This window comes from Mizuhopecten yessoensis, unplaced genomic scaffold, assembly GCF_002113885.1.
Source record: "Mizuhopecten yessoensis strain PY_sf001 unplaced genomic scaffold, ASM211388v2 scaffold8035, whole genome shotgun sequence".
NCBI lineage: Eukaryota > Metazoa > Mollusca > Bivalvia > Pectinida > Pectinidae > Mizuhopecten > Mizuhopecten yessoensis.
The window spans coordinates 23,466-40,399 of NW_018407346.1; the positions used below are offsets into that span (position 1 = coordinate 23,466).

General features: G+C 36.6%; 1 protein-coding gene across 2 annotated transcripts; it reads left to right on the top strand.

The window, feature by feature from the left end:
* The first annotated feature begins 1,360 nt into the window (after positions 1–1,360).
* On the top strand, positions 1,361–14,585 carry LOC110454718 (uncharacterized oxidoreductase YajO-like). 2 transcript variants are annotated; one of them, XM_021504389.1, is made up of 8 exons: positions 1,361–1,559; positions 1,975–2,114; positions 5,164–5,314; positions 6,352–6,525; positions 12,361–12,458; positions 12,581–12,765; positions 13,126–13,265; positions 13,827–14,585. In XM_021504389.1, exons 1-8 carry the CDS (start codon positions 1,437–1,439, stop codon positions 13,953–13,955), a joined length of 1,140 nt encoding a protein of 379 aa, XP_021360064.1. In that variant the 5' UTR covers positions 1,361–1,436; the 3' UTR covers positions 13,956–14,585. The 2 variants fall into 2 exon arrangements, with proteins under 2 accessions (XP_021360064.1, XP_021360065.1); XM_021504390.1 differs by lacking the exon at positions 6,352–6,525.
* Positions 14,586–16,934: the final 2,349 nt, after the last annotated feature.

Here is a 16,934-nt window from a genome sequence, read left to right on the forward strand (position 1 = left end):
CTTGGATGCATAATGACAAACGTAAACTTATTAGATCTAACGGCTTATAGTAATGGTTTGGAGTGAGTTTTAGTTTTTCAAATATATATAGGATCTTACATGAGTTTCCATTTCATATGAGATTTATAAAACGAGTCTAAGAATTTTTCAATTTAGTGAGATACAATGAAAAATTCGTGACGTGTTAAGGCATTTCTATCGAGTATAAGCAATGAGCTGGACCATATTTGCACATTTTAGGGGCCAAAAACAGCTTAATTGATTGGCTTGATGTTAAGTTTTTTTTGTAGTGTTGGATCACCACCATTAATGGACTGTTGCCTAGTATAAGGTTGGAGTGTTTATATGGAGTGTAAGCAATGTTCTGAATTATGTTTTCATTATTTTAGGGGCCAAAACTGGTTAAAGATCTTGGGCAAGTGTTTTTGCAGTGTTTGAACAGTCATCACCATCAATACGCTGTTGACAATTTGACGTTGGCTGGTTATCTCGTCTTACATTTTAAGGTACAGCAAAACCTTGTTATATTGTCATCATTTGTTTAAAGAAATGTTGGCTTTATAAGGAGGCTTGGCGATAGATTGAGGGAAACATATAAAGGAATTCTTCAGAAAAACACAATTAAGGGACCTGATATGTTTGCAGTAAGTGAGGTGACAAATGAAATGACGGGCATTATATCAAGGTTTTACTGTACTCTTACATCATATATCACTAACAGGCGAGCTATGCTGTTCTCCGACAGCTCTTGTTTTGTATGGGTATAGCTGTAAAATATTAAAGAAATAAAAACGTTGTTTAACCTAAGAGAGTCAGTTGTGTCCGACTAGTACCTTTGTTTATGATACTTCAGTTTAAGTTGTATCAATGATCAAGGTAGACCTGTTGATTTGTTACAGCTCTAAAAATAGCTTATTAAAGCATTTATCATTTTGCAAAACGTTTAAGATTAAACAAGATCCTATTAAAAGAGGCTGTAGTCACCCTCAATTTCAATCGCATGATAAGTCATACATGTAATCACAAACCCTAATGGTAAGATTTAATTTGAAAATATTGAAATTGTACACTAGTTAACGTAGTCGATAGTAAGGCAACATAAAAAAAATCGTTCACCGGACTTAAACTGTATGAGTTCCTATATTTAATTTGCGTCTTTAATATGACCTATCCAGGGGTTGAAATTTAGATATACAATAGCCTCTTTCAGGGGTCTTGTTGAACGTTAAACCTCTCAATCTATCTAAAGCTCAAGGTAAAAGATAAAGGTCGATCTGACCTAAAGCTTTAGATAAAAAGATTCTCAGACTTTGACCTACGGTATAAACAGTTTTACATCTGTACTACATTGTTAATGACATTTTAAGACGACCCCTACGTGCTATATCATCGAGGTACCTATAGTGCATACAGGGCAGTATTGGATAAACTGAAAGATGGCAGGAACAACAGATACACCCGCACCACAAGTGGTCTACAGATTCCTTGGAAAATCGGGACTAAAAGTGTCAAACATTTGTCTTGGAACAATGACCTTTGGCAAATCAACTGCGATGGAGGTTTGTGCTCATTTTATTATAATTGATATTCACCCTTCCTTATTTTGTTTCAGTGACAAAGCAGTGCACAATACAAACACAAAAATGCACACTGAACCGTCCGAACTGGTAAGAAAATATACCAGCTAGGCAAGAAACATACTGTACAATGCACATGCAAGAAATATTCAGAAAGACAAGAAACATACTATACGGCAAGAAATACACCAGATAGTAGACGGACGCTCTACCAATTGAGCAGTAGTTTGAATCTGGTCGTTTGAAATCGACCCAGTCCAGTTCGGATACATTTCTTCCTCCTTTTCTCAATCTTCATGCTTAAGACATCATTATTTGCAACCCCAGACACCTACAACTTTGTATGTTATATATACCGTAAATATGTAAAGTATTAATGTAGTTTTTATTGATAAAGCATGGACCCACACAAAGAGATAAAGCAGAGTCACATGCTATCATGGACAGATTTGTGAACCTTGGAGGGAACTTTATAGACACAGCCAATGTATATAGCAAGGGTTTATCAGAGGAAATCGTCGGTACCTGGCTGAAAAAGTAAGATTTTTTCCAGCTTTATTCCCATCTGCTGTATAGAGTATACTTTCATGCTCTCTATACTTCGTCTCTGACTAGTACACTGTACAAGTATACATACCTCTCTCAATACCCCTGTCCGTCTAGTATACACCGCGTCTGACTAGTACACTGTACAAGTATACATATCTCTCTCAATACTTCTGTCCGTCTAGTATACACCGCGTCTGACTAGTACACTGTACAAGTATACATATCTCTCTCAATACTTCTGTCCGTCTAGTATACACCGCGTCTGACTAGTACACTGTACACGTATTCATATCTCTCTCAATACCCCTGTCCATCTAGTATACACCGCCTGACTATATGACTTTTAAAAGTGTTCAAATAAATTACCTTTACCTTACTTCCAATATCTCAGTTTTCAAATGTGTTCAATTATTTTTTTCTAAATATCTAATGGTATTTTGGTTGATAACTTACTGGGATCAAGAGTTATCACTTTGCTCAAATGAGTGACCTTGACACACACTTTCCTTGTAGGGAAAAAAAAATAATTCTCCATTTTGGTGGTGAGACAGAATTATTCAAACGTTTGAGTCTTAAATATCAGACCATGTGGCATTCCCTCAGTCTATACGTTAAATGTATTCTCCCACAACTCACAAGTACATGTATTTTCAGTTTTTGTTGAAAAGAAAATGCTCAATTAGTCTTTCTCTACCTTTTGAAAGACAGCTTACACTTGTCTCCTAAAACAAAATGCCGTCAGTTTTAATTAAGACGGTGTCATAACTCTTAGGCAAAAGACCCCAATTCACAAAAAGATTGTGTCATGAATTTAAACCCAAACTTCAAGCACAATTTAATTTGATGGTATGTATTGGGTTCACCAATTGAACATGTAGTATCTTTACCAAAAGAACGTATGGGTATATAGGAGATAAATCATTCCTCTCGGTGATGAAGACAATTGTTACCCAGGCCACACCAATTTGATCAATAGTTCTTCGGGAAATTTTGGGAGAAAACAGGATATTTTTTTGTATTTTTGTTTTTTGTTTTTTTAATTTTGTTAAATTTTGAAGCGAGAGGTAGTAAAAAATAACAATTATGGGTTTTAATACCTGAAAGGTGCACATTTTGGATAGTTTATATAGTATTGGTGCGGGTTTATTTGTCTGGTACACTTCCTGTCTTTCTAGTGTATTTCCTATCTATCTGGTACACTTTCTGTCTGTCTAGTGTATGTTCTGTCTATTTGGATACACTTCCTGTCTATCTAGTGTATGTCCTGTCTATCTGGTACACTTTCTGTCTGTCTAGTGTATGTTCTGTCTATCTGGATACACTTCCTGTCTTTCTAGTGTATTTCCTGTCTATCTGGTACACTTCCTGTCTGTCTAGTGTATGTTCCTGTCTATCTGGTACACTTCCTGTCTATCTAGTGTATGTCCTGTCTATCTGGATACACTTCCTGTCTGTCTAATGTATAGCTTGTCTATCTGGTACACTTCCTGTCTATCTAGTGTATATCCTATCTATCTGGATACACTTCCTGTCTGTCTAATGTATATCTTGTCTATCTGGTACACTTCCTGTCTGTCTAATGTATGCCCTGTCTGTCTGATACACTTCCTGTCTAACTAGTGTAGGTCCTGTCTATCAGGTACACTTCCTGTCTGTCTAGAATAATTTATGTTTATCTTGTATAGTTCATGTGTGTCTGGTACATTTCCTACCGGTCTAGTATACTGCTTGTCTGTATGTCTAGAAAACTTTCTGTTTTTACTTGTATAGTTCCTGTCTGTCTGGTACATACACTTCCTGCCCTTCTAGTACACTCCTATCAGTCTAGTATTGAGGGCTACCAATAAATATTTGAAGGATAACCTTGATCAACTTTCAAAGTCACTGGCTTTATGAAATAAACATGTTATTCTGAATATGTGTTTTGTTGTAAACACAATGATATGCTCTGAAATTTGATTTTAAACTGAACAACCTTGACCTAGTGTCAAGTCACAGGCGCAAAACATATTAAAAATCTTTAAGCTACTATCATATAAGTCGTGAATGATATTCGTAAGCTGTAGCATGTTGCCATAAATGGTTATTCAGGGTGATCAAACATACAAATCGAATACTGTGTAATTTTTGCCAGACAGACAACTCTTTATGCATGTATATTTACATTTGCTATGCATCTTTCTTTTGCAATGCATTGAGAAGGCAAATGTTGTTATTAGACATTTGATATTGTAAGTTCATCAATCTCTATAGTGACGTCATCAATTTTATTGTTATCAAGACTGAATTTGCTGTTCAAAGAACTTTTCAAAATAACCAAATGAAGCATATACACTACTCTTTCAAACTGCAAATATAAATAGAGGATATTTAATGATGTCTTCAGTAATAACAAATGTATTTCACGAGTGTGGCTAGTATTTTGATATTTTTCACGAGTGCGTAATTTTCTATTTATTACATTTTTAAAGCGTAAAACATGAAAAATGTAATGCATAAAAAGGGCAGGAATCAGAAGCGTAATGATGAACGCCATAATGGCGTCACACTTGACAACAAGGCCGCGCACCATTTTCAATGGGATATTCAACGCAGTTCGGACGTTTTCTGGGTTTTTTTCTCGTATGGTTGCTTATACAAATATTTTTAATTGAATATTTATGTAAATACTAATGTGTGTGTACCAAACATTTACCATGCAATTCCCTCTTCTCTGGATATAAGTCCCATAAAAGTGTCATTTGTTTCGTATTTTTCTTGTTTCTAATTTTATCTTTCATTTTTGTCAGCCTATACATTTACAGATAGTTTGACATATTTTTAAATTTCTTACGAGAAATATATTTCTCTCATGGATGTTCACATCCGAAATATCATAATGGACTCTTTCAACCTTTGAATTGGAAGAGATCAAAAATTTCTTCAGTGGTGACTGAGTTAAACAGTTAAGGTGTTGATACATTATACAATTCATTTGTGAAATATGATTTCAAACTTGTACGGATTAGTTCAAGTTATAAAAATTGGTAAATTTCAGACAAAAACGAGAAAACTTTGTCATAGCAACAAAAGTCCGTGCTATGATGGGATCAGGTCCAAATGACACCGGTCTGAGCAGACGACATATCCTACAAATGTGTGAAGACAGCCTTCGACGCCTGCAGACTGACTATATTGACCTCTACCAGGTAAGCTTGAAAAGTATTAACACATTCACCCCTGAAATTTCTGAATGAACTTTTCCAACCTTTGAATTGGAAGGGTTCAAATGTGTCTTCAGGGGTGAATGAGTTAATTTGCTTAATTTTCTTTTTAAAAACTTGATAGAAAATAAATCAATAGTTTAAAACATCGCCTTGTTGCTATCATAGAAAAGGAATCAAGAGTTTAGAATTGACTGTTAGAAAATTGTCCCATACAGAACTATTAAATTGAGGATGAATGTATTTAGGAAATTCCTCATTGGAAGGGGACATAACAAAAAAGTAAAAAATGACTTTTAAATCAATTAATGAAAAAACAACACCATTTGCTTACAAAATCAAATGTTTTGATAAATGATCTTTTTTTTGCATATCCTGTTACAAGGCAACAAGGGGGTATACTGGAATCGGGTTGACTGTTTATCTGTCTGTCCGTCTGTCAATTTGTCCGTCCATCTGTCTGTAGCTGGAGTCATATCCAGATAAGTCCTACAGTTTTTGTAAGATTTTGTGAATCTCCACTCATGTTATTACCATACATGCATTCTGAATGAAGGCACATACACTCACTTTCTTGATCCTGGTATATTGTTGGGAGTTATTCCCCTTTAACAATTTTAATAGCTGGATCTTGATCTTGTATAAGAAATTTCTCCTTTAGCTTTATCCTTTTTTTAGCCTCCACAGCTCTTTCAAGTTATGTACCTATGCATGTTTTTTTATTTCTGTTATCTTTTGTTGGAGTTATACCCCTTCTTTGCAAAGTTAGTCAAAGATTGTGTTTAGTTAAAGTTTGTCCACACAACGCCTCCCTACAGTTTTGATCTTGATTTCATGAAAGTCCATTGATATACATATAGTAGCCATACTCAGATGTTATTGACCAACACTATTTTTCTCTTAATTGGTGGGACTTATGTCCCCTAATCATACCACCATCATAATATTCATGTCACATGCGACTTATTTTAAACGAGTTACATACATTAAGCTTGCGTTACATAATCAATGCATCATTGCAGACTCATGGTTGGGATTCGGCAGTCCCCATAGAGGAAACCCTTCGGGCGTTGGATGACCTTGTCAGGGGCGGCAAGGTTCGCTATGTGGGCGTCTGCAATGTCACAGGCTGGCAGATGCAGAAGATTGTCGACAAAGCGGAAGCAATGGGAATCAACTCCATCATAGGTCTACAGGTAAACAATATTGTTTTGGTCTGTATGTAAGGGTAATAGAATACATTACTGTTGTAAGTATATGATGCTTCAATTTTCAGTTTGGTTTAAATGTACCAGCACTAGTGTTTCTTCAATTATAATGTGAACATACAAGCAGGTTTATACTTTTGGTATAATTTGTTTTATTTACTGAATATAAAGTATAACATGTGTTCCTTGTCCTCATTATAAAATGAAGTCCAAATTAAGCAACTCTCTCCTTTTAAGATTTTAATTTCTGCTCCGTCAAAAAAAATGTTAAAAGAAGAAAGTCAGTTATTTCAGACTATATAGAACTCAATATAATTCCTGTATCTATTATAATATAATGAAATGTTTCCATTTCTCATTATGATAGAGTGTATACTGGTAGTTTGCCTACTGTAGTAATCTGAGTCACTTTATCGACTAGTTTGTACTGATGTTATGAGCCTCGTTCTGAGCGCATGGTTGACTTGAGCAGAACGCTGTGTTCGTGTTATGAATATCAGCCCATGAAACAAAACATGGTGTCAGAATGGGGATTAAAACATTGAATCAACATGGAACAACACATCCGTCCGCCACCCGAGCTAACGTTCTCCACGACAGATGGAAACTTGCCGGAAAAATGGCGAAGATGGGAGCAAACAATGAGACTCTACATCGATATTGCGATGAACGGGAGGTAAGAAAAGGACAAATTTTCGGCGTTTCTGTACATAATTGGACAAGAAGGTAGGGATATATTTAATACGCTCACTTTCCTAGCAGAGGAGAATGACAAAATTGGACCTCTATTCAAGAAATTCCAAGATTATTGTGCACCTAGGGAAAACATTACCGTATGGCATCATAGGTTCTACACGAGCGAGGGCGCAACGTAAAACAGAAACAGTTGATCAATATATGACGGAACTAAGAGTTATTGCTAAGAACTGTAAATTTGGGACTCTAGAAGATGAAATGTTTCGTGATAGAGTGGTTTGTGGTGTAGCCTCCGACAAAGTTAAGGAAAGGTTATTACGAGACAATGAACTCACTCTAGCTAAAGCACTGACCATCTGTAGAGACAATGAGGAGTCGCAAATCAGAATGAAAACGATACAAGACTCCGGAGAAGAGGTATGCGCCGCAGCAGTAACAAAAGAGTCTTATGACAAACACAAACAAGTTCGTGCTAAAGTCTACAATCAGAAATCAGTCAGGAAAGGTCCAGGATAGGCACAGGGACAGAACCGTAAACCAAATGTGGTATACACGTGCAGTAAATGTGGTATTTTACACACAAAGGGCCAGTGTCCAGCATATGGCACAAAGTGTCTAAGATGTCACAAACTGAATCATTTCCAAAAAATGTGTAGATCAACAGAGACCACACAAGTCCACACAATCTCTGAAGACCTGCCCATGGAAGACCTATTCATAGGTGCAGTTAATTCAACTGAGCTGAAATAAGATTAGATGGTGGTCAATCTCAAATTGATAAACACCACAGTTAAGTTTAAAGTAGACACTGGATCCTAAGCTAATGGCATTCCCCTGGAGATGATAAAGAGAGTCAAGCCTGATATTGTTCTATCAAAGGCTAACACAACTCTGACAAGCTACACAGGAGATAAACGGCCAGTAGTTGGAAGGTGTTCCATTCCTTACCAAAGACATTTATTAGATTTCTTCGTGACCAACACCAAGTAAGTTCCTTTGCTAGGATTCAAATCCTCGCAGGAGTTAGGATTAATAAAAGTGGTTTTGAGCACAGAACTTGGAGGTCAGAGTGATGACAAACTGTTTGAGAAATACCCCAAGGTATTTACAGGATTGGGTTGTCTCAAGGACACATATCAAATCCGTTTAGATAAATCCGTGCCACCAGTTATCAATCCACCCAGAAAGGTCCCAGCCGCACTTCGTGAAAAACTCCGTACGACGCGGGAGGAAATGGAAAAGGAAGAGGTTATACGAAAAGTAGACGATCCTACTGATTGGATTAACTCAATTGTTTTTGTGGAAAAACCCAAAACTGGGAAACTTCGCATTTGTCTGGATCCACGAAATCTGAACAATGCCATTTTCACCTGCCAGCAATAGAAGAGATAACCACAAGAATAACTGGGGCAAAGGTATTCAGCAAGCTTGACGCTAATCATGGATATTGGCAGATATCGTTGGATAACAAGAGCCAGAAAATGACGACATTCTCTACGCCTTTTGGAAGGTACTGTTACCTAAGAATGCCGTTTGGAATAAAAAGTGCCCTGGAGGTATTTCAAAAACGCATTGCACAACATTTTGAAGACATTCCAGGTGTCGAGACAGATATTGATGACATTCTGGTGTGGGGAAAGAATGTTGAGGAACACAACCCCAGGCTGGAATCAGTGCTGAGGAGATGTCAGAAGATAGGTCTAACTCTTGACCGCGATAAATGTGTATTCACAGCAAGAGAGGTTGAATACATCGGGCACAGATTGACGGACACTGGTATACGTCCAGATCCAGACAAGGTATAAAGGCTATTACCCAGATGCCGGCTCCCATAGACAAAAAAGGACCGGAAAGATTGCTTGGAACTGTAAATTACCTGGCAAAGATGTGACAAAACCTATCCGAGTCTTAATGAGGAAGGACAACGAGTTTGAATGGTCTCGAGAACAAGAGGAGGCATTCAAGAAAATAAAAGACACTCAGTCGAGTAAACATGTACACACTTTCTACGATGTCAGGAAACTTGTTACAGTCAGTGTAGATGCCTCAAAGTCCGGTCTCGGAGGTGTAGTGATGCAAGACCAAGAACCAATAGCATACGCATCGAGGGCTTTGACTGATGCCGAGACACGGTATGCTCAAATAGAGAAGGAATTACTGGCTATGCTGTTTGGTTTGGAGCGTTTCCATCAATATACATACGGTACCAGTATACTCGTTGAAACCGATCACAAGCCGTTAGAGGCTATTATAAAGAAACCGTTGGCACAAGCGCCTCCACGACTGCAGAGGATACTGCTGAGACTTCAGAGGAATACATTTGATCTGGTGTATAAACCAGGTAAACAGCTTCTTGTAGCTGATACACTGTCACGGGCTTACTTGCCAAGGACCACCAATCACAAGGATGATTTGGAGGATGTAATACAGTGTCATGTACATACAGTAATGGGGAACACTTCAGTATCTGACGAAAAGATGGAGGAGATTCGTGGGGAGACCTCAAAGGACGAGAACCTACAGAAGTTGTTTGAAATGATAGAAACCGGATGGCCTTCTCACCGTTATGAGGCTCCAAGTAAGATTCAAGATTTTTGGCCTTACAAGAATAATAGTAGACGGAATCATACTTCGAGGAAATTGCATAGTGATTCCGAGAAAACTCCAAGCAGAGATGCTAGAAAAAATCCACATGGGACACATGGGAATAGAAAAGAGCAAACGGAGAGCACGAGAACTACTATTCTGCTGGCTAGACATGAATAGTCAAATAGCTGACAAGGTATCAAAATGTAGTGTGTGTATGGACCACCAGTTAGCCAATAAAAAGGAACCATTAATACCCACACCGGTACCTGAGAATCCATGGAGTGTGGTTGGAACAGATTTATTCACATGGGACTATACTGACTATGTGATCGCCACAGACTACTACTCACGGTATTTCGAGATCAGCAAACTTGAGAATACTAGCAGTCGCACTGTCATCACACATCTAAAATGCATATTCGCTCGCCATGGGCTACCGGATGAAGTGAAAAGTGACAATGGGCCACAATACAGCTAAGGAGAGTTTTAACAGTTCGCAGACAGCTGGGGTTTTCGCCACTCAACATCTAGCCCATATTATCCTCAAGGTAATGGCCTAGCAGAGAAGAGTGTTCATACTGTGAAACGGCTGTTAGAGAAAGCCAGAAAGGATAACAGAGATCCTTATCTTGGTCTTCTCGAGTATCGCAATACGCCGACAAACACACCCTCACCAGCTAAACTACTCATGAGCAGGGAGTTGTAATACATCATTCAAATCAACAGAAAAAGACTACAACCAGAGATCATAGACCGTTCATTAATATGTCAGACAAGGGAGCTAACCCAGTGCAAGCAAAAAATGATTATGATAAAGCAGCTAAGGAACTACCAAAACTGGAGCCACATGAGGCTGTACGTTTTCGGCATAATGACCAATGGCAGTGGGGTCAGGTGATGCACAGTCCATCACCAAGATCATACCATGTCAAAACACCACAAGGGAAGCAATACCGACGCAACAGAAAACACATAATAAGAACTGCAGAAAACAAGCCGGAAATCAGTGAACCGGATGTGGCAGACTATCTGGAAGACACTCACACACAACTGGACGACTCGCAAAACACCCCAAAGATTCAAGTAGGAGAGTCGCGACCAGAGTCTAGTACAGGAATGACCACTCGTGCTACAAGAAGTGGACGAATCATCAACATGCCAAAGAAATATGATGATTTCGAAATGTGAAGTGATGTGTTTTGTGAAAATGGGGCATAATAATCCCCAATATGGTGTTTAGTTCCATTAAGTGGAATTTCTTAAATGATATGTTTTTGTTTAGTGTAGTAATACTTAATGTAGTAGTGTTGCATAGTTCAGTTTGATTCATAAGCACATTTATTGTACTTAAGGATCAAGAAAGTCCAGGAGACAAATGACTTTGACAATAATTTTATTTTTATTTTTGATACCATATATTCTAGTCATAACGGTGCTAATTCTTAGGAGATAACATTCGTGAACACTTTCTCAGATATAGAACTGTGTTTCTTTTCATGTATCTAAACCAGAATATAAATTGAAATATTTGTTAACTAAATAGTTTGATGTCCAGTTACAAAACTCAAAAGAAATGGAGTTGTAGTAATCTGAGTCACTTTATCGACTTGTTTGTACTGATGTTATGAGCCTCGTTCTGAGGGATAAAAGCTCATTGTTGACTTGAGCATAACGCTGTGTTCGTGTTATGAATATCAGCCCATGAAACAAAACACTTACTGTACTCAAAATTGAAGACATGTTTCCTGTACTTAAAATGAAATATGAATTTACTCAAATTTAAGAACTGATCATGTTTACTGCACACACGAATACAAAAATAGTTTTTTCCTTTTCTCACTATAAAGTATGAATTGCGTTCGTTACTCAAAATGAAGAACACGTTTCCTTTACTCAATACAAAGAATACATTGCCTCTTTTACTAAATATTAAGGACAACTTATTTCCTTTATGTTTTTTATTTTTTCCCTTTTTTCTCAGATAATCAATATAAAGTAGAATATATCTCATTTTGAAGCTTAATAATTACATATTTGTGTTAGTTTCCTATTAATTTAAATATGGCTCATCTGTGAATATTAAACATGAAATGCTGTTTCGGTGTAGTAAGGATCTCAAGTTAATCCCCTAGTGATCCACAGAAGAACCCTGTCATGTTTTATGCATTAAGAGAGTTGGACCTCCCTTTCTTTTATCATTAATTCATGTGTAAGAGATCAATGTTAAATTCCTTAATGATGAGGATGTTGAAATTAACTGTACTTGTACATGTATATCAAAGTTTTACTTTCTACACAAACAATATACGTATTTAAAACGTGTTGCAACATTTCAAGACCCACTGACCCCTTTGTGAAACTACGACTCAATTATCAGCTATGAGTCAAAGCTTGACAAAGGGACCAGTCGGTCTTGAAACATTGCGACACGTTTAATGCTTTCATTGTTTGTGTAGAAAGTAAAACTTTGATATACATATTTCAAGACTGATGAATCTTATTGAAATAACTTGTACTTGATTGATTTTGTGTTGATAGCAACAATACAGTCTGTTATGTCGCCATCCCGAGTTGGAGGAGTTTCAGGTGTGCAGGAATGAAGGTGTCGGTGTACTTCCCTGGAGTCCATTGAAAGGGTAAGCACATACATGTAGTAACTAGCCTTGTCGACAATTTATAGTTTGCACTAAGCAAGATTGATGATCTAATAGTGTTGCATGAGTATATAGATATGCTCACCCATCATTTTGTCCTTCAGGGGATTGTTAACAGGAAAGTTCAAGCGTGGGGCCAAACCAGAAAGTGACGGTTCTAGGATTGGGTTTACCGCCGCCAAGGAGTCAAGTAGGTCAGTCCAGAGCAGTCCTGGCTGGAGCAAGTATGAAGATAATGATTTTTACTGGAACCTTGTGGACGTCATGTCCAAAATGGCCATTAACCATGGTAAGCCTGGCCAGAGTTATTGAAGATACAGAAAAAGAGGTTAATTTCACTGTAGAACTGATTTTTGTCCTATGTTTTCTTTTTCACAATTGCCGTATTTCACAATTAAGTTGAAGCTGTAATATTCTAGTTGCAATGAACATATGAACTCGACTCGTCACAGTCTTGGAAAAATATACTGACAAATACATGTATCTATTTCATCACAGAGTGTTACATTTTATCACATTTGTATGAATTTTTGTTAACTTTTCTTTTGATGGAAGAGACATTGCTATTGTTTATTCTTCTCTTACGTTTATCTTCAAATCACACATTTGTTAGTCCGTACTGATATGCTGTCTATGTTCTTGTTTGTAGGTAAAAGTGTACCCCAGGTGGCACTGAGGTGGCTTCTACAGAAGAATGTGGTGTCGTCAGTGATAATCGGTGTCACCTCAATCAAACAGTTGGAGGACAATATGGGAGCTGGTACGGGCTGGACGCTTACCACAGAGGAGGTGTGTGAAAACTACGGTTGTAAAACAGATATATTACTGCAGATTGATTTTAGTCCACAGTTAACTGGTTAAGACCAACATTTATAGTTATAGATGAACCCAAAAGTGTATCTTCGATGTTAGGTCTGGGATATCCAGCAAGTATCAGGTATAAGTATAAGGGGGGGGGTCATACTCATATGGCGGTCGATGACCTGTGATGTTACTAATTTTAGAAATAACAGGTCAACTTTATGGTGTTATTTCAATTGTTGAATGTCACATTGCTTACATCCAAATGCAACACTTTTTATCATTATTAAAACATAATCTGGCATGAAATATAACGATTAAAGTTTTTTTCTGTATATATATAGGTCCATATAAACACATATTCACCTCCATGAAAGTCCATAATTGATTATTATTTTGAATCATAAATTGATGATTTTTTCAGTATGAAGGTATGAATTTTTGTCATGTTTTCAAAAATTGTGAAAATATCATATAGATTTATTGAATATGTAATTCAATGTAAATATGTGCATATATACATCTAGATTGAATAATTTAATATTACAGATGGATGAACTAGATAAAACTTCAAGTGTGGAACTGCCTTATCCCTACGAATTGGTCTTCCGCCACAATAAAGACAGGAAAAACCCATTCCTCGGAACGTCGTCTTTTGTGGAAAATACACAAGAGTAACAACCAATACATAGAAACGCATCAAGATTGATAACCTCAAAAATATGTGTCCAATCCTCAACGTATTTTTTTTTAAATTTTAAATGTTAACCGTTTGGGCAATATTTTGGTTTAGGAATTGCATTGAGCTTGATAAGTTACACCTTAGCTACTCAGAAAACATATGTTTTCTTGTTATACCTCCATGACTCAACATACCATAAGAAACCTAAACCTGTATTAAGTTGGAGCAGTTGCCTGCATTTTTAATACCTACTTAAGCAATTATCAATGGAATGCCCTTTTATCACCTCGTCTAAAAACATGATTATTGGGAAATTAAAATAAAATCACTTGTAGTTTCTCTTTATTCCAAATGAAAAATGTAACCATACCATGTCTTGTCATTTCGCTATATGACAAGCAGAGGTGGATGCATAGGACATTCCCCTTTTTTCTTTCTTTTGTTTCCCCTTGATCATATACAAATTGATTAGTTTGAAAACATTCAGATTCTTTTTTACATATCTGTTAATCTATCAAATCAATTTATCTGTGATATGCACACTACATATTGATTTAAACATATTTTATTTGTCATTCAACACTATACATGTATGTACATTTATGTAATCGTGAAATAAAAATAGCTTGAGGATAAATCTGTCGTATCGATATTTTCAGTTTCATATTCAGTCATTTGCACAGAATTTACAGATACAGTATAACATCATAGCTTATCAAAGTGGAACAGGTAGGAATATTTGGTTTAGATCATATTGCCTCTGTAGCCCATTTGGAGTAATGAGTTGATTATAATACTAATTCTGGTATCGCAATGCTGTTTACAAGGATCACACTGATTGGCTAAATACCCACAGAAATTAACAAATGATAGTACACTTATTCAAACTAATGCTGCAACACCAGAATCGAACGCGAATGCAACAGTAACTGGACCAATGGTGATTCTGTTTGTTTCATCCCAAAGTTCTTGAAAATATTAGTTGTTATTCCATCCTTAACGTGCAGCATAAAGGGTAATGGCAACAACTGATTCACCCGTTGTCAGAATAATGTGACCGGGCAAGATGTGCTGGGTGACTTCGTCATGGTATTTCAGAGAGATAGCACTATTAAGTCAGCATCAAAATTCGCGCTATCACACGGAGACAACTACACCAACATACCCTGCCTCCTGCACACTCGCAAGCAAGCACGCATGCACAACATTCATGGAGACACGTTCTTAAATGACCTTAAATGTTGATAGGACGTTAAACAAAATAAAACCAAACCAATACATCATAACTAGTGTATTTTAGGTGACTTCAAATAGTACTTTATAACGGTGCAAAAATGGCGACTTTACGATGATGCTTATTATTTTCAACAACAAATCATTTTTTATCGAGTCTCAAAAATGTAATGAATGAAATATTTGTGTGTTGTTGATAAATATTGTAATAACAATTCACGCGTGCTTCACATCAGTACAGTATTGGTTTAGGCACTCTAGGAACATAATTGGGACCAATCTAATTTGTAACTATATTGAGTTGGTTCATTCACAATCGTGACAATGTCAGTTTTCAACGGCAATCATCGAAATATATCACTGCATCAATATTACAAACTTATTAGTGAAAAATTGATTGAAAAACATATAAGCACCTAGTAGAAACAAGCAAGAGAAAGTCTTCCAAGTAATACAGCTATATTTATACATATAATATACAACGTTGTATATGGCGCTCCATCTAGCTAACATAAGCCACTATAAAGCGCTTTACAGTTCATAGATATACAATTATTATAATTAGCATATACATTGATCGATACAATTTTGAGGATTCCGCAGGAACTACCTTATCAGGCGCTAATTACTAGTCCTATGCCACCTGGCTAATATCTCCCTATGTGTGTTTACCTGCGTGTGTGCCGCCCATAAAACGTGCTTCGGAAAGATAAGTAATTTCCTTCCTCAGTTATGACACCAGTAACATGCTTTTATAAGTAATTGCGATATAGTCAAAACATGTTTTGTACGTAATCCGGTTGTTTCTGTGTAATCAACCATCACTGTCCAATTTCTTCAAAGTTCATTTTCACAAAAACCACCACGTGTAAAATGTCAAAAACGTGAAAAAGGTTTGGATAAAAACAGACCTGCTGATTATCACGCCGCGCGATCGACAATAAACTTGGATACTATAGGTGACCAATAGATTTATATCTTTTTCAAGTTCGTTGGCGAAACTATTGCGAATACAATAACTCATACAGTTATCGTCATTCGAAACATGACCCTCCTTGGATGCATAATGGTCAGCTTATTAGATCTAGAAACACAAATCACTCAGCACAGAGCTACACAAAATATGAACAAATGGGACAATATAGAAATCGTTTTCTTGATGCAGCCTGCAATGCAATAGAAATTGTAACTTATGAACTGAAGAGTAAGAATACGATGCGTAACTGGTGGGAAATAATAATAAATCTACAAACTCTTCCTTAATATCACATTCATTACTTATACTTGTACACAACGGTTAGGAAATTCAGAAGTTAATGAAACGAGTAATATTAAATGAATTCAACAGAGTCAACTTCATGATGAAAATAGTATACTTCCTAACGAACACAATGTAGAATACATACGAGAGAATAAAACTATCACAAATGAAAATGTATTGCATGCAATAAACGTTCTTAATCCGATTCAGTGTGGGTTAATATTAGAATTTTGCTCGAGATGTTACCGAGCTAGAAAGCTTGTCAGTTTTGATATTTTTTAAAAAGGTGTTTGTTGGGAATTTTTCATAGATCGTCGTGAAAACAAAAACAAAAAAATACATAAATTCACAAAACGGTTAATCTTATAACTCCCTCCTGCCTAATAAGATATTGTACCTCCTAAACATTTTGAAATATATATCCGAAATACCAGACAAGCAAATTAGATGTATAACAAAAACAATTTCTTCTGTCGTCTGT